This window comes from Aptenodytes forsteri, unplaced genomic scaffold (assembly GCF_000699145.1).
Source record: "Aptenodytes forsteri isolate BGI_AS27 unplaced genomic scaffold, ASM69914v1 Scaffold333, whole genome shotgun sequence".
NCBI classification, from domain to species: Eukaryota; Metazoa; Chordata; class Aves; order Sphenisciformes; family Spheniscidae; genus Aptenodytes; species Aptenodytes forsteri.
Genome location: NW_008794542.1, coordinates 854,163 through 877,082, shown reverse-complemented (window position 1 = coordinate 877,082; position 22,920 = coordinate 854,163). Strand labels below are relative to the sequence as shown.

Genomic DNA, 22,920 nt, shown 5'->3' with positions numbered 1-22,920 from the left:
TCATTTCTCAGGAGCTTAGATTAACTGGATCTGAGCCCCTGAGATTTGTGAGGCCAGGAAAAGAGTCAGCAAAAATACTTGTCTGAGTGTGCTAGTGAGAAGGAGTTTCTGTTGGGAGGCAGATATATTAGTTTCAGCTTCCTGCTGCAGGAATTGTGTATTTATTTTGCATTAAACAGTTCCTGGGAGCAGAGTGCTCTCCTGGGAACAGGGAGCCAGTATTTTGGGCCCCCATAACTAAGAGTTCTGATGCTCCTTTTATATCAAATGAGTGCTCAAACAAGTAAAGAAGAGGCATGAGGATCATTTCTGTTTCTTCATGTGTTTTGGTCTGATCTCAATGCTACTGTCCATGGTCCAGGAATGACTAGTGCTTTATGCCTCTGTGGGGACTCATGGAAAAGATACATTTTGTGCTGTATCTGAATTGTAACACTAAAAGCTACCTGTCTCTTCAGGCTAGGATGTTTCTGAGCAGGAATGCAAGTCTATATTTAGGTCCCTAGAGCCTTTTGCATTGCATAGTTGAGGTGCCATTAGCCTTTAGGCACCTCCAGGTTACAGTAGTCATGAATTCTCAGCAGTCAGTATAGTTCCTTCAGCATTTGGCACCTAAATTCTGAGCAAGTCTCAGGTGCCAAAGCTGATGGTTTAAACTGACATTGCTCCACTGACTGACAGATTTACACCAGCTAAGAATGTGGTGGTGGTGGTTCGATTTATGGGACAAAGGTGCGGGTGTGTAAGGGATGAGCAGTAGGGCCGGTAGTGCCAAGGTTCTTCAGGCCAGAGGCAATCTGAGGAAGGCTGAGCACCCAAGCCATGTGTAGCTGGTGCTTCTTCGCCATGATTACCTTAAGGTCAGTGTTTTGAAGATCTCTTTTTGCCTTTTGCTTTGCTTGCAGCTCACTAAACGGCTCTACCCTGAGTAAAGTGTTCATCAAAAAATTCATAAAGTGACTCTCACAGGGTTTCCTAGTCCTTCTGTCATTCTGCTGAGCATTTCCAGTCAGGAAGGAAGGATATGACCATGACTCGATTGTTTTAAACCTATCTTTGTTGCTTTGCTCCAAGTGTCAAAGGAACATGCAAATGACACCCTAGCCTGTAAAAACCAGGGACTTCAGTCAGGTTTTTTTTCCAAAGAAACCAAAAGGTAATGGTGACCACAGGATATATTTTATTGTCCTGCCTTTCCCCCAGAAATATTTATTTTAACAAAAGTCATCTTCTGGACCCCTAACAGTTTTCGCTCTGTTTTAAGGTACGGGTTATGGTGGAACAGCTGAATGCAGGATGAATCAGCTATTGAGTCATCTGAGTTTAGAATGTTATGTTTGTAATACATTTTGTTATGTCTATCATACATTTATGCAATTATTGTGTTACTTTATACTACTCCACAACTAAGATGGGGTTTGCCCAGTATTGTATAGATAGCAAGAGAAAGGGAGCTCCTGGTTTGGAAGAGTTTACGGTCTTGGAAGGGAAGTGGTATAACGGGTGGAAGGGAAGAAGGTGCAGTAGGATACAAAGGGAGCTGTCTGTCAGTGTATAGCAGAACAGTGACAGCAAGCAGTGAAACCTTCCAGGAGCACACCACCTGACAAATGTAGTGTCATTTAAATACCTTAGATGCTTTCCAGGAGAGAACTATTTCACTTACGAGCAAGATGCAGTAGGTCTTCCACAAGAGACTATTACTATAATTATGCACCCTCTGCACATCCGTGTGTGTGTGTTTGCATGCATATATGTATAGGTTCATCTCTATTACACATTTGTTAAAACTATGCCTTCCCTGTTGCTGTTTCTCAACAGGAAGAACGTCGTGTGATTTATCTGGGTAAAATCAGACCTGACACAACCCGAACAGAACTGAGGGACCGGTTTGAAGTTTTTGGTGAAATTGAGGAGTGCACAGTAAATTTGCGGGATGATGGGTAAGAACTTTTGAGATTACTTCTTGTTGGGGAGCTGCCATATGTAAAAAATTATGGCAGTAAGATTACTGGTATGGGAGTTACCAATGTAAGTGCTGTGACAGATGACATGCTGAGTTCAAAACCTTATTTATTTTCTTTCATCCTTACTTATTAATCTTGCTAGTTGAGATTTCCTGTCCCAGAAATAAGTATTTAGCTGCATGACAGGACAATCATGCTGATAAATGGATGCAGTACTTCTGGCATTTCCACTGCTGGGTCTCCTGCAAGTTCTTGCTTTCAGGAAGGGGTTACACTAATGTGCGTTAACTCTTTTTAGCTTTTGTTCACAACCGTGTTTTTCAATTGCAGAGACAGCTATGGTTTCATCACCTACCGCTATACTTGTGACGCCTTTGCTGCTCTTGAAAATGGATGTACTTTACGCAGGTCAAATGAACCTGACTTTGAGCTGTACTTCTGTGGATGCAAGCAATTTTGCAAGTCTAACTATGCAGACCTAGGTAGGCATTTTGCTCTATGTGAATTAAAGTACATAACTGGAACCTTGTAACTCAGGAGAATTTAGGGTTTGCTTCTTTTTTGTTTGCTGCTTATATTATTTAAATGGTTGGGGGAGGTTAAAGGAAGTGGTTTTCACTTGCTGAAAGAAGTTTAAAAGTCTGCTAATCTGAGCTCTAATCTGAGCTGGCTTCTTTCAGATATTTCAGACTATGAAAATTCTTTTAAAGCCCATTTCCATCATTATCAAAAATAAGTGCCCAATATTCAATAATACATTTCCATATTGAAATGATAGCACCACAGAAACCTCCTGCACGCTTTACTATTCATTGCTATGCTATGACTGCTTGGTTCTAATACCTGATTTATTTATATGAGTGATAAACAGAGAACAAAGCAGATGCCTCACCCCAAAAAATTCATTATGATTCTTACTTTGCCATGAGTTGTGCTGTAGATGTGTAGAACTTGCCAGAGACACTCCTTAAACACAATTCATAGTTTCTCAGGTTTGAAAGCTAGAAGGGCTTCTGACCAAATCTGACCCTTAGTATAGCAAAGGCCACGGATCTCAACTGGTGGTTCTCAAATCGTGCATAAGCATCTATGTATGAAGGTGTCTCCTTGCAGGGACTTCCAGTCATGATGTAAGAGGCTCCAGCCTGTGGAGAGCTTAGCAAATCTCTTGGTGTTTGCTGTCCCACTAATGTGGGGCAGGATGCATACCAGTCTCCAGACCCCAGTATGCTGTGATAACTCCAGTCCCAAGTGTGCACTCTGGCTAAAATAACACATCTGGGTCTGTCCTAGTCCTGTCTGGGCAAAAATGTATGGTTCTGTCCTATGCTCTGGGTCGGGGTGTGATGCTTCCCCTTCAAGGAGGTTTGGAGATGTTCAAAGTCTTACAGCACGAATACTGATATTAGGTATATGCATAAAGAGACCATGCAGGCTACCAAAACATCCTCTATAATATTATAATATATTATAAACTCACCTCTTATTTAATTACCTTTTAAAATGTAAAGTATTCATTAAATGTTAAACCTTTCTTAATACCTGTATAAATAGACTAAAGGTATGGGAGATACTCTTTTCTGAATAACATAGCAAGGGACATTTTGCCATTGAATCTATATTAATCAGATATTGTGGGGGTTTTATGAATAAATGACCACAGTCATTAAAATCTCTCATAACCCTGTAACACAGTGCTAATGAAATCTTGTATGTGCTGCCCTCAGCTTTGTACAATGCAGGAAGTGAATACAGATACATTTTTTCTAACCAATTGATGTCTTTTTGGAATAAATGATAAAGATGATATGCATTGTTCACAATGAATATGCTTTAATTCCCTTCAGTGGCTAAACAGATAATGTAAAGCTAAGAAAAGGCAATTGACTGCTGAAGAGATATAGTGTTGATGTTGAAAATATAAAAGGTAGCAAGGCATTTGTCGAAGTGTAGGCTGATAAAAACAGTAAAAACAGATTGAAGTCTTGACTTGATTTGACTTATCTTCAGCAGTGGAAGCCAGGGTTGTCTCTGTATCTCAGAAAATCTGGGGTTTAAAATAAGTTGTCTGAAGGGAACCTTCTTGAATATTATTCATCACTGGGAGTATTCCCTGGCAGGTCTCTCCATACTGAGTAGGACTCCCAGAGTATCTGTGAGCAGAGTATTTTCACTTTGTCCTGCTGACAGCTTGAGCTTCTGTACTTCAGACCGCATTCCCTGTATTTTGCAGAGTATCTGATAGAGCTACATAAGGAAATGGCAGGATGAACTTTAAAATTCATGAGCTAGTACAAGGACAGAGAGAATTAATCAGCCTTGGGTTGAGTACAGAAGAAAGAAAACACTTGAAAATAGTAGTCAGAAGTTTAACACCTCTCCTCTGTGAGAAGATATTGTCTTAACAGAACTTGTAATGAACATTTAATGCACAGTGTGTCTTATAGTGGTAGATGGGGAGTTCTGATTAATTCAACACAAGAAATGGCAAGAAAAGGGCACTCTCACAAAGGAGCTGTGGCACAGGAACTGGGGAGAGTCAGTGTTAAGCAGGGACGACTCCAAAAGGAAATTCAGTGCTTGCAGCCATGTCAATAATTGCCGTACTGGAGCTGTAGGGCCACAAACGTACAATCCCTCCTCTGTGCTGGGAACAGACTGAGGTCTGTGTCTGAGCAACTGGCAAAGCTGGAGCAGGTATTGCAGGTCACAGGAGCTGGACCATTATTGCTGCTATGACTTATCATGTATGCCGCGAAAAGCTGAGGAGCCCACCTGAGATTGCTTGTACGGCGGTACAGAGGCCCTGCCCTGAATTGCTCACACTCTGAAAAAAAAAATCAGAGTGGAAGCAAGAACAGATTCAGGGAGGTGCAGTGACTTGTACAAGACCCCGAGGCAGGGCAGGCAGAAGCAGCGGTGTCCCCTGCGCGCTGCCTACAGGCTGCCCTGGCTTTCTGCAGAACCATCCCCTTATTACCTTTCTCAGGAGAAGTAAGTCTTGGATATTGCATGTTGCAAAACAACAGCTGCAAAACGATAGTGGAGTTTTGAGTAAAGCATCTGTCAAGATTATCTGGACTACTTTGAGACCTATACTTAGCAGTGTGTCAGTGCTCAAGTCCTTGGAGAAACTGTTTTGAGTTTACCTGCTCTGTATGTACATGCAATTTATGGTTCTCCCCCACTGCTGATGATGTGTACTGCTTTTGTTAAGTCCTTCTTACCAGAAAGCTCTGTCCATACCTAAAGCTTCTCTGATGACAGTTTCTGGGCTTTTGTCATCCCATAAAGTTGTGGTTGTAAGTGGATTGTTTCTGCAGTGCCTTGTTCGTACCATTGTACAGAGAAAATAATATAAGTACTCGCTAGTGGTTCTTGCTTCTTGTCTAAACTTGCATCCTTTGGGTTTCAGATTCAAACTCAGATGATTTTGATCCTGCTTCCACTAAAAGCAAGTATGACTCCATGGATTTTGATAGTTTACTTAAAGAGGCACAGCGGAGCCTGCGTAGGTAACATGCATCACACCTGAGGAAAACGGAGGGATGGCGAATACCTCACGGACATCACGTCCTTCAATAATGGACAATTAAAAAGTCATACTTAGGAATTTCTCCTACTTTACACTCTCTGTTCAAAACCATGGTTTACATGAACACAGCTGCTCGACGAGTGGAGAGGCAGGATGGCTGTCCAGTAAGCACATGTGTGTCCATGGGTGTCAGCTTTGCTTTCGCGGGTGATCGGTGGTGGGGGAGCCGGGCATTCCTTGCGAGTTCGATGCAAACCACGAGACATGGCAGCAGTTCCACAGAGATACACGTACAACGATGAACTGCAAAATCTGTACATACTGCATTTTAACAAAAAAAGAACAAAAACAGAAAAAAAAATTTGAGAACTATGGCTGCTGATGTCTGGGAATCAGACACTGCATTATTTTTTTTTTTTTAAATGAAGCTGCTTCTCACACCACAGTGATAATATGACAATCCAGAAGAAACCACAGGTCCCAGAAGCCTACAATCTGTTTTAGCTTTGTTTAGATATTTTTCTTTTCTTTGGTTTTTTTTTTTTTTGCGGGTTTTTTTTTCAGTCCTTGCAGAAGAGAAAATGAAAGGCTCAAGCTTCCCTAACATTTTGAAGTTTCATCTTTTAATTCTGACACCCATGTAAATGTCTACAACGTTGATCTTCCACAGCAAAATTTTCAAAGCCTTGTTAATGGTCAAATGTGCAGCTTGTTCAGCGATTTATTCTAATGAGCGGATGTGGTGTTACATTATTAATGAGAGTTGGATATAACTATCTGGGTGTGTGCACAGATAGTTTCTTTGCTACATTCTCTAAAGTAGTTGAGTATTTACAAATGTTAAATGGAGTATTTTTATTTATGTACATACTGTATGACGATGTTCTTTTTTGTTACAGCTATGCACTGTAAATGTAGCCTTCTTTTCAAAAACTGAATTTTTCTTAATCAAGAATACTCAAATGTAATTACATGAGGTGAAACAATTATTGTACACTAACATATGTAGAAAGCTGAACTTATGCTTATATATATTTGATTGTAAAAAAAGAGAGAAAAGCGTGTGGGTGAGGGTGTGTGTGTATATGTGTGTGCGTGCGTGTCTGAGTGCAAAAATGCTTTACACACATTCATCCCTTCTTTGGTGAGCTTATATAAGAATTTTGTCCAGAATTATCCTAGCCCCAAAGGTATTAACCACTTCTGCAGTATTTTTCCACATTTTTCTCATTGCTTGATTTTCTTTTGCAGTTTTATACACTGAATTTGTTAGGGGAATGAAATTTTCTCATCTAAATTTTTCTAGGAGATACCATAATTTTATGTAAAGTCTCTCAAATGGGTAATCATTAAGAAATGTTTTTATTTTATGTATCAACAGTAGTTTTGGAACTAGAGGTCAAAAATCTTTTTAAAATGCTATTTTGTTTTAATTTTTGTGATTTTAATTTGATAAAAATACGCTGAGGTACTAAGTACAGTATGATTTTTACAGTAATTCTGTGTCTAAACACTGTTCTTGAAGCCAGTAATCTTTTCATTGGCAGAGTTTAATGATGGTATTTATCTATATTTTTTACAGTTATGCATCCTGTATAAATACCGATCCTTCATTCCTTTGTTTACTAAAGAGACATATTTATCAGTTACAATTATCCTATTTATTATAAATTATGAGATGACTAAAATAATAAAAAGGCCAGTGGAAATTTTATACCTAGGATGCATGAAGGTTGTCAGTTTGGAGTAAGTGCTTCGTTTGGAAATTCAGCTTTTGCAGAAGCAGTGGGTTGTTTGTTTTTTTTTCTTTTTTTACTATGCACTAGCATGGCCTCAGATGTGCCCATGACATTGTTGCTGATGACATTGCTTCTGCTAAATTAAATAGAAACTTCAGGAAAAAAAAAACCCACAAGAGTAAACTACTGCTATTCTGAGCATCAGAATTTCATCTGAACTCGGAGTCTCTAGACTGAATCAGCAAAGTTTGGAATTTGCTTGCGAATGTATAGATTTGGTATTCTATTACTGTTTGGCATTCATGACTCCTCTTAAAGGTATGGTGCACCTAACTATTTAATCTCCTTTCCCACTCCCAGTCTTAGAAAAACGATTCCACCCCCATGCCAGTGCAGTTGATTTTGATGGCTGCATTCATTTTATCACCAGCATATTGTGTTCTGAGAGATTCCACTGTCTGTCCTGTCGGAGGCTTGCTTGATTTTTTGGCTTCTTATTTCTCAGTAGATAGATAGCAATAAAAAAAAAAGAAAAGAACTTTTTCAGAGGTTCTGTGTTACGACTGTAACATTCTTTAATCTGCATAATTCTTGTTGTTGCTCTGTAGCTTAAAAATGCAGGTGTTTTAACTTTGTGTGAATGCCAAACTAAAAGTTTACAATTTTCCTTTCTGGATTTTGAGTATCTTCTGTTGTAAAAAAAAATATTAAAAGCAATAAATTATTTTTAAGAAATCAATATTTAGTATATCATATTGTGTGTTCAAGGACCAGATGCATTACCATTTTGCCTTTAAATTTCTGTGATTAAATTTTAAGTACATTCTCTTTTGCCCTAGATTGCTGACATGAATAAATTCGTGTGGGGTTTGGAGGGGGGATTATTTATTTTTCACCAAGCAGGCATAATGACACGAGTCAATTTTTTTTTCACTGGCCTGGCAAACATTCTCATCTTGAAGATGGCTTTCCTCTGTGGATTTACAAATTACATATGAAATTAATAGAGCTAGGATTGCTGAATAAAGCTATTTGTATCCTTTGTAGACACTGTAGTAGGTAACCCACCAAATATAAACTCGGTGTTTCCTTTTCTTTTTTTCTCCCCCAAGAACATTTCAAATTAGCACATGTACCACATTGTCACCGGAGGCAAATTGCAGCGTAGTTCTGTGTGTCTTTTAGATGAAGATTGTACCGTTGCTTTCATGAAGTGGTAAGTACCACATCCACAATACAGGTAACAGAACTGGTACTTAGAAACTATGGTCTTTCCTACAGCTGTAACAAAGTAATTCCTACAGAACGTAAAATGATCCAAACAGAGGGAGCCTAAAATTGAAGAAAAATACCTGTGCTAAACTACTCTGAAAAGCAGTTGGGCCGCCATCACCAAAAGCAGCACTGAGAGGAAAGTTTGTGCCTCTGGGGTATAATACTTGGGTCAGTTGAAAAAAAAGAAAACAACTCCACCTTCTTCTCATCCCTTTCGATGTAAGCTTACAGTAGGTAATGATTATTTGTCCTTTTTGATGGCTGTAATGAGAACTTCAATCACTGTAGTATAAGATCTGATCTATAAATGACCTAGAATAGCCATGTAATATAATGTGATGATTCTAAATTTGTACCTATGTGACAGACATTTTCAATAATGTGAACCACTGACCTGATGGAGCTACTGTAAGATTTGTACAGTAGGTGAACATGTAAAGCTATTGGTTGGACTATGCTGAACAGGGAAGGCGAGGTATTAGTTAAGCCCAAGCTGGGCTATTTTCCACCTGCCAATTCTACATGTACTTCTGTGGTTTAATTCATTGTATGAAAATTCCTGTGATTTTTTTTTTTTTTAATGTGCAGTACACATTGGCCTCACTGAGCAAATAAAGGGAAACGAATGTTTCAAATCCATTTCTGTTTCTCTTTTTTATCACAAGTGACAGGTTTTTCACCCCCCAACTGGTTGTGCACTGGGTTTTCTATTACTCTTTCTAATGGTCGTAATTGATTTCAGATAGTAGTCCAGATCACACCTGCGTTACTGCACTTTGGGCAGGGGGCAGAACCACTAGTTTTAATATATTTAGTGGTAGAAGGGTGCTATCTGCCTTTCTGCCATGAGTACCCAAGGCTGTTGAAGGGCCGACATGAACCTTGTAGGAAAACTTTTGAAAAATGCTCAGTGGAGTTCTAAGAGTTGCCAGCTCCAGTTAGGAGGGGGTGGGGAATGTAAGGGCTTTTCTACATGGCCATGCTTGGATCCAAGTTGTGCAGGTAGTAGGGACCGACAAGTCCAAAACGGTTGGTATCTTCCATCCTGAGATGATAAATACCTGTACTAGGAAAAAGCACCATCATGAGAGTCCTTCACCAGCCTCTCTGTCTCAGCAGATAGGCTAGGAGGATCAGACAGGTAGGTGGCTGGACAAGCATGGGTTTTCTGAATCCTTCCCAGACAGTACAGGGTGCAGCTCGGTGGGGCTTCCACACCGGCATTGCCACTGGGCAGGCAACAGCTAGGCGAGGGGCTGGCAAAGGGTATTCACAACCCTCTCCTTTACATGCACATAAAAAGGGGAAGGAATTGCTTTTCTTTGGTTTGCCCAGGGTTCATTCACAGGTGGCCAACGTACTGCTGTAGGCCTATCCCGTTGTGTCAACAGCCTTCTCTGGGGGTTAACAGCACAACACTGTATGACTGAGTCTTCTCGTCTGGATGTGTGCCTCAGAAGGTAAGCGAGGCACGATGCGAGGAGCAGTGCAGGGCAGCCTACGCAGCTGGTGGGCAGCCTGGTTGTGGTCTTTGGTAGAGAGGACTACTGAATTCACTTGAAAAAATTGCCTTTCTCAAGATGACTAGCCTCCACCTCATCTCTGTTCCTAACATTGCTGTTTATTTTATACTCTATAATATTTTTTTTTACTTGCAAAAATGTTTAGCTCTTGCATTTTTACCATTTACTAATCCAAACTGTTGTGCTTGGTGCTCGCAATGGTGGTAGAGCGAAGTTCTTCGCTGTGTGGGATTTGCATTGTTGACTCACTACTCCTGATCAAATTAATGCTCAAAACATAGTGGGCCAAATCTGTCCCTGATGTACTTCATCAGTGTTGCTGCTGTTCCACAAGGCATGAATTTAGCCCAATATTTCTCCAGTTACTAGGCTTTTTAATTTGATTTGTTTATTCATTTCAAATTTTTGCATAGCACTTTGATGCTTGCAAAAAAGCACTCTATTAGATTTCCAGGAAAGTATTGCTTTTTGCCTCCCATCCCCTCATTTTATGTTACTAAGGTTTAAAATCAGGATCTCGTTTATTAGGAAATCAACCCTTCCATTGCCTGTTCTCCTGGGTTACCATTTTCTCCCACAGTGAATGCTGCAGGCTGAGCACCTGAAATCAGATTCAGGCGCCTCAATGAGTGGCCTGATTTTCAGAAACGCTGAGCATCTCGCAGCTCCCATTGACTTCAATTAGACCTGCCGGCTCTCAGCACTTTTAAAATCAAGCCACATATTTAGAGCCCCAATTCAGCACAGCATTTGCATTTGTGCTTAAGTCCACCCTGATTCAGCAAAACACTTAAGCCTGAGTGTTTTTAGATCCATTGAAGTCAAGTGCTCGGCTGCTTTGAATAAAAATAGACTCCTGGATTGGGGCCTAAGAATCCAAATACAGACACCAACGCCTAATTTTAGGCTCCATTTGGAAAACTTGGGCCTTGCCTACCACCTTTAACCTTTAATGCTTACAGAAAACACAAAAACACCCGTCAGGTCGTAAGGGGAAGAGGGGGAGGTTTAAGGAAGAGAAGTGGAAGCGATGGACAAAATTCTTCCTTGCGGAAAATGTTTTGAAAACTTTAAATCCAACTCTTGCAAGATGCCTTGGTTCATCAGTATTATTTCACATTACACTTCCAGAATCTCATTCAAGATTAGAGTGCAGTTATTCTATAGTCCTTCACCATTAATTAATAAACTGCTATATTAAACTTTAACCAATGCCAACTTCCCCTGCTTTTCCATGAATCACACTCTCACCATTGATATTCCATGTTCACAAGCAAACTAAACTATAAATCAATTTTCTCTACTTTATCAAACAGCAGAAAGTAATAAAGAAGGTCACAAATAGTACAGTAGTTCCTTGGAGGTTTGTAACATCATAATTTAAAGCTCAGAAAGATTGAATCAAAAGTTGAATTAATCCCTAAGGGAAAAGATTCTATATAGATTCTATTGATAGACGTAGGGCAGCCTGTCTTCACTGGGAGCTGGTATATTTGTTAATACTTCGGGACAAAGGAGACTAGTCTTCTCAGCAAAGAAGAAAATGAAATCCTCCATGAGAGGAAGTGAATATATCCTCTGCGCTTTCCGTCGCTGTGCTCTCCTTACACCGCTCTGCTAAAAAAGAGAGAAAACCGACTCATCTTTTGCTACACGATGTGCTCTGCTGCATGGCCAGTGTCTGTGCAATGCAATTATGGAAACTGCAGCTGGATGGAATACATATATAAATCGTAAATGTTGCACTTGATCGGTGTTCATTCCTCGACTGATGCTTTTTTAGTCGAACAACCTCAACCCCAAATCTTAGCAGTCTATGAACCCAAAGCAAAATGAAGGGTTGGGTTTTTTCAGTGACAAATTTTGGTGAAGTTACAAATATTTATTCTGCAGCTGGAAACATATTCCTCAAAACATGTTTAGCTTTTGAGGTTCCTCTGAATTACTGCAGCTTCCTTTCAACATGCTTCTGAAATCATAGTTTTACAAAAGCATTTCTGATTCTCTTTTATAAAAAAGATCTATAACCTTAATGGCGTGAGTGGACCGGATGAATTAAGCTCTTCCAAATTCAAATGGAATTAATGGGGAAAAAAAGAATCCCATATAAAGGAAAGCAATTAAAAATAAAATTCACTAATGGTCTCAGTTGGAAAAGTTATACACACAGGTGTGGTAAATGGTGAGATCTGAGATGAAATGTGCCTTTTTGGAATGCACGCATGGTGAAGTACAAGATGATCGAAGGGTTTGTGCTTGCATACTGGCTATTTTCTTATAGAATTTGGTAGTAGAGAGGAACTGAGCTGCTCTGTGACAAAGGCAGCTGGACAGAAAACAGGTACAATTCCAGCCTGTCCAAAATCAGTGACTAAACCCCAACCCTCATCAGCCCTTTGCATTAACCCCAGCTTGTGTAAACAGTGGACAGTGATCAAATGTAAATAATCTCATTTGCCTTATTTGTGTCATGACAGATTGTCAGCCAGATGTAGTGTAAATGAAAACCAAAGCTAAGTGTGAAGAAAACCACATCCTAAAGAACACAATATGTAAATTACTACTAAGACTCTTAATCGAATAAAATATTTGCTACAATTTATTTTTGACAATGTGCATTCTATTTGCTATTAAATTAGTGCTTGATAAAGCAATAAAATTATTACAACAGAAAGTTACTGCGCTATACCTTCAAGGCAAGGCATTTGAGAGATCTTCTCGTTGTCCTCGGATTATTGACTTTGGCATTATGGAAAACGCACATTGGTGCCTTATACTAATTCTTTCCTACTGCATTTGCAACTCAGGCCTATGCTTATTCATGCAATGTGTTGGCAGTAAATTTAGAAAAAAAAAAATCAGCCACACACTTGAAAACTAACGGAGTTCTTTCTTTTTTTTAACCATTTATTGGAACAGTACCACAGCTAACTGTAGTTTTCTATTCATGAATAATGTATTGTCGTAGCTAGGCATGCCCTCGGTTATACACTCCTGCCAGCAAGTAGTGGAATGGTGAGTGCTGTTGCTGAATAATGATTAATTACTCGCCCTTCTGAAGGAGCCTGGTTTTGTAAACTGGTCACACAGCATGTTACGTGGATTGTGTCTGCTACACAAAAGGTTACTTGCAATGACATAATGAGACATAATGATGCACATCACAACAATTCTTTGGTACAAATCTGCACACAATGGAATTTAGATAGAAACCCATTTATTTACGTATCCTGTTTGCCAGAGGGTACAAAACTTCACTGCATTGCCGCAGTGCTGCCATTGCTCCTTCTGCAATGCTGACATTTTGGGTGAAAACAGTGTGATGGCTTCTTCGGGAACGTCCAGCCGCAGCTTCGCAGAATTGCCTCGTGACAGCCTGCTGGCAAACTCTGGGAGGGACTCAGCTCCCACCGCATGACAGCTATGTGAGTGGGATGCTTTGCTGATGCCTGTCCAAACTCTTGGTGGGAAGCTGGGATGCAGTTCCTCACCGCAAGGTGAGGAGTTCACTTGCAGTATGGGGTGAGCAAACCTGCATGTTCTCATACCTGTCTGACCTGGGAAGGATGAGCAGGGAATCCAAGTTTTGCAATATATTGTACTTCGTTGTGTGGTCAAAGGAAGAAAGGCATTCAGAAGTACTGTTCTAAAACCTAGAGCCACAGCTTTTCTGAACCCTAGGGGGAAAAAAGATCTAGTTGTTCTCGGCTCCTGCTCTCTGGAAAACAGGAATTGCTTGGCCAGGGCTGTCCCAGGGTTGATGGGACCACCACTGGCAGCACCGGTGGCAGAGCCTGTCGAGGCAGGATCTGTGTGCTGCTTTGAAGTTGCTTGTATGCCACTAAGGCCCTGTTGGTCAAGCTCGTCAACCAAGCTGCAGAAGTTTGAGTTGCTAGAGATGTGTCATGGGCTTGGTAGGTGATGTGCCTTCTCTTGCTCTGGAGAGGACGGGAAGGCCTGGACACACTTCTCTGTCCCACAATAACATGGCAAAGCTGGCTGCAGCAGCCCATGCCGTCTTCTTTTCTTGTGCAGTGACCTGGATTGCCCAGCAGCCCCACAAAAGCACTGTCCTGATCTGGTCAGGTAGGATGATTTGGACACAGGAACTGCATTTGAACAGGCAAGGATGTGTGTGGTTTGAGAACCACGCTTTGGACACTCCTATGCTACAATTGCGTGTCTCAGTGTTCAGGAACTCCTTGGCATCTTTTAGTCAAACTGCTCGTTTTGTCCATTGTTGTCTCAAGAAGGACAAAATGTTATAGTACTGTTTATACATAAGCATGACTGTGGTAGAAGATTAAGTACCCTACAAAACTTCTCGTTTTCCTATAAATGAGGTGGAATTTGCATATGTGGTATGAGTTTCTACTCCATATATGCGGCGATGAATAAACTGCTTCCTATGACCAGATCATCAGCAGTCTCTAATGCAATTATGTATTTATATGGAACTAGAGAAAGTTGTTGGGATTGAGACCAGCAAATGGCACTGCGCTACGACCAACGTGGCAGATATTTCTCCTGACATTTCCCACAGTCCTCAGCTTTGCCCGCTAGCAATGTCACGGCCTCAGCCACTGCTTTGCCCTCCAATACATGACAGTTATGCAAACTACGACGGAGTGCTATGTGCCCTTCCAGTGAGCACAAGGCAACCATGAGACACTTTGTGGGGTGCCAGGGGCCCAGCGGAGCGTGCCAGTACCCCAGCCGGAGGGTGGCCATAGCGCCATGAGGGGACACCATTTGTGTAACAGCTGTCGTACACTGAGCCAACATCTGGCATAATTCTGCAACTAACAAATATGATTTTTCTTCCACAAATAGTTCCTTGAGCGGTAGATCATGTACGGGCTGATTTACCGCAGTACTCTCCCATGCGGATTCTCTGGTTTGTGATAATTTCACCAAGGTGGCTCTGCAGCCTTTCCCTCCACAGCAGCGATAACGGAGAGTGTCTCTGCCTCCGCCTCTCCCCCTGGTTTCATGAAATAAAACGTGGTATGCTAGATCACAGTATGCTGAAGGCTTCTACCCTGCTACCAAATTTTGCTGAAATGGACCAACATGGTCAGAAGTTACTGGGGAATGGGAGCCAGGAGGAAATAACGCAGGAAGGAGAAGCATGTGGGCAATGGGAGCGTGGTGGAAACAACACGGGCAGGAGGCAGAAACTCCTGAGTCTCGTACCCTCAGGAAATGAGGGGAAAAAAACCCCAGTGGAATCCTCCACTTTGATGGCTCAATAGTATTGGTATTATTTCCTAGCCATGCAGACGTTGTCCATCTCACTAATAAGGTGTCAGTCGTTTCAGATTTGGACCTTTGCATATTTATAGCTGGGCAACTGTAGTGAGATTTTTGTGGAAACCTTAATGAGAGTGGACAGGGAATGGACATGAAACATGGAGCATGAAGCCTCATAGCTCTGAAGCTGCACGGAGAGGCTTATCAGACATATATCACAATCCCACCAGCTCTTACCTGTGCTGTTACTAAGCTGTTGTCATAGTATGAAGGCTGATATATAATTGAAGAACCTACATATTCATTTAACAATGGAAAAGGCGTAGCAATAATAAGACTGCCCCGTAGTGAGCCTCCTAGTATGCCTCTTCCTAGCAGAAGAAGCTTTGCAAGTAGCTATTTATGCTTTTACTCCGAATCTCATGGCACTGGTCTTGCTCCACAACGTTGGGTCTGATGAGATCGGATGAGGTTAAGTTGCCACGAATAGCTGCTGACTGGCAGTTTATTCCCTCGCTTGCTTACAATGCCAGACTCGCTATATGTCTGGGAGGCAAAGAATACAGTTAGGCTAGACAAATGGAATAGGAACCAACAACAAAGTGAATCCTGCGCTGTCATATACATTTTTTATTCACATTGCACATAAATCTCATCCAAGTTCATGGGAGAACTTTAGCATCCCCTTAAACTCCCATTTATTCTCCATCCTTCTCATTCATTGCACTATTAAGAAACAGATTTATTTTCTGAAAACTACTCTTAATCATTGTGCAAATAGCAATGGAACTTTTATACTCAAAGTAATAAATAGATGATTCGCATCTTAATACGAGACTGAAGATTATTCTGATTTATTTGTGTTTATTGCATCTAACACACAGATGCTATTCTCACTCTCTAATAGAAATGTTAATTATGGGATTTCATTATTCTTATTTAGATTTAGGGTTGTTTTTTTCTGTGCCACAATGTGCATGGGACAGTTCTCAAGACATGAAATGAAGATGTTCAGAGCTCCAAAATGCTAAAGATAGAGAAAAAGAAAATTAGGTTTAACTGGACAGGGCAATAATCTGAAGATCTGTGCAAAATCCAGAGTAATAGAGAGCATGGAATTCTGTCTGTTATTATGCTGGTTAGTGGTGAATCTCTAGAAGAATCAGTCATAGCTTTCGATGATAATCAGAACATAGTAAAGCAGGGGTATGGTCAGCTCCAGAGTTTATGTCCTTTGCTACAGAACTAATATTGTCAATTCAACTACCTCTGAATATGAGAAAGTGGATTGTCAAGTCCTGTTAGAGTGGCTCTTCTTGGATGAATAGGCAATGTTTTCTCTTTCTCCTGGTTATGTCTGCCTTTATTACTTTATACTGCCAAGGGCAGTATCTGGCCCTTGGAACTGTTTATTTCTTGTGTGCAGAGAGAAACATGACGCAATATTTTCATTGCTCCATTTTGCTCACACAGGTTCAGGTAATGCCAAGGAAACTATTCCTTTGATCAAATTGAAAGTCATACGGATCTTTGGTTCCTTTACCAGGGCTGTAAGATTTATTTAACATTTAACATTTTAAGGTATGTTTAATCTTCAGTAACCTGCTGGCATGCCTGTTCTTCAGCCAACATATGCATATATACCAGATAAGCATGTTTATATGTGTATATATATGCATATATACATATCAATACCCCGATATATAAAATATGTATGTGCATGTAGACTCCTCATCTGGGATTTGTCACTGAGAAGCTCATCTGTTACAATAAAACATAAACTCCAATAATAGTTTTCTCTCCAAACAAGGCTGTAGGCTATATCTACATCCTTATGTTGCAGAAGAATTACCTCCCACAGGCCAGCAAGAAGCTCTGATTCCACTAGCACCCTGGCTGACATTATTGCAAAGAGCCTTCCTGCCTGGGTCACCGTCACGAGTGGAGTCAAAGGGAATGCCTTCTGCTCTGTGGTTGTGACAGCTCACCGGCATTCATGGCGTTGTTTGTAAACTGGTCAGGAGATATGCAGTACCTGCTTAACTCGTGGTAATTTGAGCGTTTCTAGTCATTCGTCTCAAACCTGTTTTCTATATTTTTGTAGTCATAGTAACTGAATTCAGGGCTGCCTAAAAAAGCAATAATTGTTCCTTAAGCTGTTTTTTAGAAACAGATTTGTGTGCTCTATAAGCTGTTGGTAATGGGCAGACTCAGACCCTCTGAGTTTAACCCAATAAGCCCACAAACAGTTAAAAGGTGGAAAGCAGCAGTACCTGTTTTTCACTCACACTGAACTAGCATCTACTGAAATTGCTCTGCAGGTACCCTGCGTCCCCAAGACTGTAGGGTCCAAAGGGCTTCCGCACCACCTTGGCTCCTTCCCGGGAGTGGAAACTGGCCTGGGGATCCAAAGAGTCTCAGGCTTGGCACCGTGGAAGTACAATCAGGGGCCACTTCAACTTGAAGGAAATTGTCATTTCCTTAAATCTGGGATGATGTATCAGCCAGTCCAAGATATGTGAACTGGTAATAGATACTTTTAGCTGATAAACTCCTATGAACCCCTTCCTCCATTTATACAGGGCCATATCTGGCAACTGAACAGGGTTTTGATATATTTTTCCCGTTTCCATACATTCGTTCTATGATTAAATTCATAGCTGGCTGCAGTCATTTCCAATCCCTGGTCATAAACCAGGAAAGAGTCTCCTTCAACACATTCAGTTCACAGTGATGACACTGTAAGGATTTGTTCCAGCTCCTATATTTAAGAATGCATTTATTTGTTTGTTTGTTCGTTTATTACAGCACGCTTTGGTACTTTTCAGTAGCACCTCTAAACTGAAGTAGTTAATGTTAGATGCAACAACACCGGGTGGCTTCTCAGCACAGCCTTCCCAGATCACCTCAAATGGCTACAGCTTTGCAGAAAATGATGGAAGCATGTTGGTTTCTGCAGGAGTGGCCAGGACATCCACACTAACAGTTACTCTAAAGTCTGAGTTTTGTACTGTGTCACATACAGGCTCAGCGTTCAAAAATCCCACTCTATTTTTGAGTGTTACTACCATGGCTCTTCAGAGGTAAGTAGCAAATGTAATTTCTTTTGATTATATCTGACTTTGTATTTACAACATGTGGCACTATCCTATTTATTTAATAAGATCTATCTACTCCCATTTAAGAAATCTTTCTATTCAGATCTGTAAAGGGAAATAATTGCTCAGCTCTACTGAATGTCTATTATTAAGGGAAAATGTATTTAAAGATTTGAAGATACCCCTGCTGCACCCTTCAATGGCTTTACAATCTTTTCCTTGTGTTTTTATCACTTCAGCATTGCACTAGCTTTCCTTTAGCTTTTGATGAAATCACCGCCTTGATGAAATCACTGGAAAACCAGGCTCGGGGAAAGTGCTTTATCTGAGATGCCAAAGACACGTTTGTTCCAAAGATGTTCATGCTTTACAGTCTTCATATTTAGACCTCTCTGGTGATACTACGAAGTCTTTGCAAATGCTCATATTGTTTCTCCAGGCTTTGGGTTACATTGCTAGAGAGATGTTCCTTTGTGAACTAAGTGCTCTTTAAGGATAAAACGTTAATCAGAAGTCTTCAGAGTTACAATATCATCATTTTCATCATATTACTTTGAAAATACATAATTTATATATATATATTTTTTTTACTTATTTTCCTAGGGCATATGTAACAAAGGGCTTTTCCTGCCTCCTTGTTGAACTTCATAGCAATCATGTAATGGGGCAGAGCAGAGCCTCCAGCCAGCCCATTTGGCTGGATATCTGAAATTAAAAACCTCTTGTGGATTAATTTTTGGCATCCTTTTGCAGTCATACATTGTTTTACTTTCCCTCTCTTTGTACTTCTCCTTATTATGTGGTGCTCCCTTCCGACAAAATGTAGATAAAATGCAGATATACAAATGGAGAAAATTAACAAAGTAATTAAAAATAAAACTACTGGTGTCTAGTGGTATATACTAGCAGTATATATACATATATGCATATATAAACACATGCATACATGTGTATATGTGTGTATATATCCGTACACTGAAAATATTCCCAGCTTGAATAGGGAGAACAAGTTCTGGAAGGAGCTGCATAATATCTTTCACAGGAACAACCCCAGCTGACCCTCGAGGATGGTCTGATAGATATGAATTGCTACTGGCATTATGCTATTGGAGAAATAGGCTACTTTGCCAAAAAATGAATCCATTTAGTCATAAACACTACAGCTAAGTTGATTCAGGGTTTATCTAAAAAAGCCCAGCACGTTTGGTGTAAAATGAAAGGCAGAATGTTAATTTGGATAGCAATTGTTTTTCAATAATGCTAATTTGCACTAAACATCCTGATTTACATAAGCAAACAAAGGCCAAATATTAGGCCAAGGAGCACAATTGAAACTTGTGTTCGGTTATGGGGGGAAACAGGCTGCTGGAAACACAATTCACTAAAACCAGCTTTTTCAGCTTTTGCCAACTTTCAGTCCCTAAGCATTTTCCAGTGGAGGTGTGGACACCTCTGTCATTTAAACTTAACCCAGTACATGTATGCTTACTTTCCTTAATTGTCCTTCATAGATCCGTTGAAAGTAACCTGAGGGGTTCCTGGACCACAGGCTGAAAAACCCTGCAGTGCTCCCTCTGCTCGCTTCTCTCTCACTTTCTCCTTGGTTCTGCTGTTTCCCAGCAGATGGTATGACAACCATCTCCATCTTTGGAGTGATAAGAGTTTCTTGTTCACCCTGGTATTGTCCTAAATCTGCCTACAGGTGCTTCGCTGCTCTCCTCTAATGCTCCTCTTTTGACCCGTCTTGTAACACAGCTCCTGATGGAGCAGGTGGGGTTATTTCTCCTGAAGAACGGGCAGATTTCATAATCTGGTCCAATTTACGTCACTGCTCCTGGATCAAACTCCTGGATTCATTTTGTGCCTTAAGCCAGGAACTGAACTGATACCACCGATGGATAAAAACTTCCACTGTGAGCTTGTGCATTTGGGTATATCTGTGTTGACAGTTACGCAAAGGTCTCCCCAAGAGAAGCCCCACCATCGCTATGGACCCATAGGGCTCTGCTCCTCCCCAGCCCGCAGCTCCAGTTACCACAAGCCCCACTTCTCTCAGTCTCATGGTCAAAACAGACACCTAAACACAGTCCATCAACTGATTTCTTGAATCTGCCTCTTCCCAGCAAAAAAAATGGAAACTTTCATTTAAAAACCCAGCTTTTTTCCTCTGTTGTTTTTCAGTGCTTGGTGTGGTAAAACTGGAAACCTTGAGGAGGCAAATTGAAAATCAGCTATTATCTCAATGAAACATTTTTCTTTAATGGATGAAAAGTGAAATAATCTTTAAAGCAATATTTAAAATTATGTTACTGCTATTTCAGTTAAGTTCATCAAAATGCAACCTACAGCTAATACCTATTCACAATGAAGTTGCTTAATTCAATTTCTTGAATTAAGCAACTGTAATTCCCATATATCAAATTTATTGGTCTTGGCAGTGAATTAAGGATATACACGATATAATCCTGATTCTTCTGAGCTTATTTTCTAGAAATCTGAGTTTACCCTGCATCACTTATTATTATATATTACATCTTTACAACATTACATCATTGTCATCTATTAACATACTGTCTGAAAGCCCTGGGTATATAGAACTTTCTATTATGGTAACAATATTGGTTCTTTTTTTATTAAAATACACTTTCTCATTTGAAGGCATGAATGGCTATACACTTCCAGAGTCTATAACATGTACATTGGCTGTATTTCACATGGCCTTAGCTGTACAGGAATTAGTCTAGTTGGGTACCTAGATGCCCCCAGTCAGTGGACTTCTTGTGCCATTTCCTGACCCTCGTAGCCCATGCAGCTTGAAGAGTGGTTAGGAGGGAATGGGTGCCACTTGAGGTGCTGATTTCCCTTCATTAACTATGCAGGAAACACAGAGGTTGATTTAGAGACCTAAAATTTGGATGGATGAAATCAGATGTAATGAGACCTGCTCTTGGGATGTACCATGCCTCAGCCCCTAGCAGTAGGTGTGTTTGTCATTACCTGAAGTGAAGAACACACGCTCATTTATTGCGTAAACATATGTATGAGTCCTCTGTGCACTGAATAAATTGCACTTAATAGCTTGCCCGTTCTTAAAGAAGCAAAGGAAGTTTAGTTTCGATAAGCAGAGACCCAGTGAAGGCATTACCCTTTCTCCCCAAATTTCCTTCCCGGTATCTCAGAGAGGAGTGCCATCACTTCTTCCTTGTACCTTCAGCATTCAGCAACGTAGGCACAGAGTCAGTGCTCTGAGCAAACTGCAGCTGGATTACTGCAGCAAAAAATCTTGTGGCTGAAAGAGTTTGAAATACATAAATGCAGTCCCAAGTCCTCTCTTCAGCTCAGAATCCAGCATAGGCTTTAGGTTTTTTCATTGTACTGGGCTATGGTGCAGATTTGTGAGAGAAAGCTAAATAAAATTTAAAAATCTCACCAAAATCCCAGGCACTCCTTTGCAGTCATATAAAGGTGCAAAAATCCATGCAAGTTTTTTCCTTATTCATCTGTGACAGAACAGAATTAATATACGTGATGATTTACTATCTCTGAAGAGACATGTCCTTTTTATTTTTAAACCTAAGCAAAAAAGCTTCAAAGTGCAAATCCTTTAAAAAAAATAGATTGCTGGCTCCAGCAAAATAAAAGTCAGACTTTCAAAAGAAAAGCAGATGTTTCCTTAAATTAATTAGACAAACACTTCCTACCATTGGCACATGTTAGCATCCTGTAAATCACACTCCTATATTATTTTACCTTATCTTTGTATTTACCGCTCAGATCAAGGTTTAAATATATATATTCTATAACGAACCATTAAGATTTTCTAACCTTGTTGCGCTCTACCATTCTTGCTTATTGAACAGTAATAAAATTAGCCAAAGGGAACTGGAGGTTATACTAGTAACTATGTCAGAGAAAAGCAGTTGCTGCGCAGTCCATTTCTTGCTCAGGCTACATGTCCTTTTCCCGCTGGCAATCATACACTACACTGTGACCCCAAAGACTGTTTGCTATTTCTTTTTCACACATGCCTATGCAGGAGCATGGATTCTCTAGAGTGGGCTTTAGTTTGCCCCTGGCCTTTTAGGCATTCTTTCAAAACCTGTTCTTGCAATAGTAACCAATTAAACTAGTTACTAAGAAAGAAGCATGTTTCAGCACTTAAGTTAATTGAACTGTTACAAACCAAATATGATTCCAAATTGTTTCTGTATTCCAAATCACTTCATGCATGCAGATAAAATGAAAAAATTACTAAATCGTTTTGAAATGTGCAAATCAGGCATACAATACTGACATTCAGATCTGTGACTTGATCACAATGTAGTAAGTACCTTTGAAAACTTTGCTGATTTTAAAGCTGTCATATGAAACCCTTGAACCACTGCTTGATGTGATATTCAATAAGTGGAAGTCAGGCTGCAATCAAATCGTGGAACTGTCTGCATCAGGGTTTTACTACCAATTTACCCAGAAAATAATCTTTCCCCGATTCATTTCACAGGCCAAGTAAGAAAGGAGGAATGACTTAAT

The 22,920-nt window shown here is 40.3% G+C and overlaps 1 protein-coding gene across 2 annotated transcripts in view; it reads left to right on the top strand.

Moving 5' to 3' along the window:
- Nucleotides 1–7,752, top strand: part of PPARGC1A (PPARG coactivator 1 alpha) — a 68,004-nt gene extending 60,252 nt beyond the window's left edge. For both annotated transcript variants that reach the window (XM_009272288.2, XM_019470214.1), the window contains exons 11-13: nucleotides 1,822–1,943; nucleotides 2,298–2,449; nucleotides 5,383–7,752. In XM_009272288.2, the coding sequence (XP_009270563.1) occupies nucleotides 1,822–1,943; nucleotides 2,298–2,449; nucleotides 5,383–5,486 (378 nt within the window). In that variant the 3' untranslated portion in view covers nucleotides 5,487–7,752. The remainder of the gene's footprint in view (nucleotides 1–1,821; nucleotides 1,944–2,297; nucleotides 2,450–5,382) is intronic.
- Nucleotides 7,753–22,920: the final 15,168 nt, after the last annotated feature.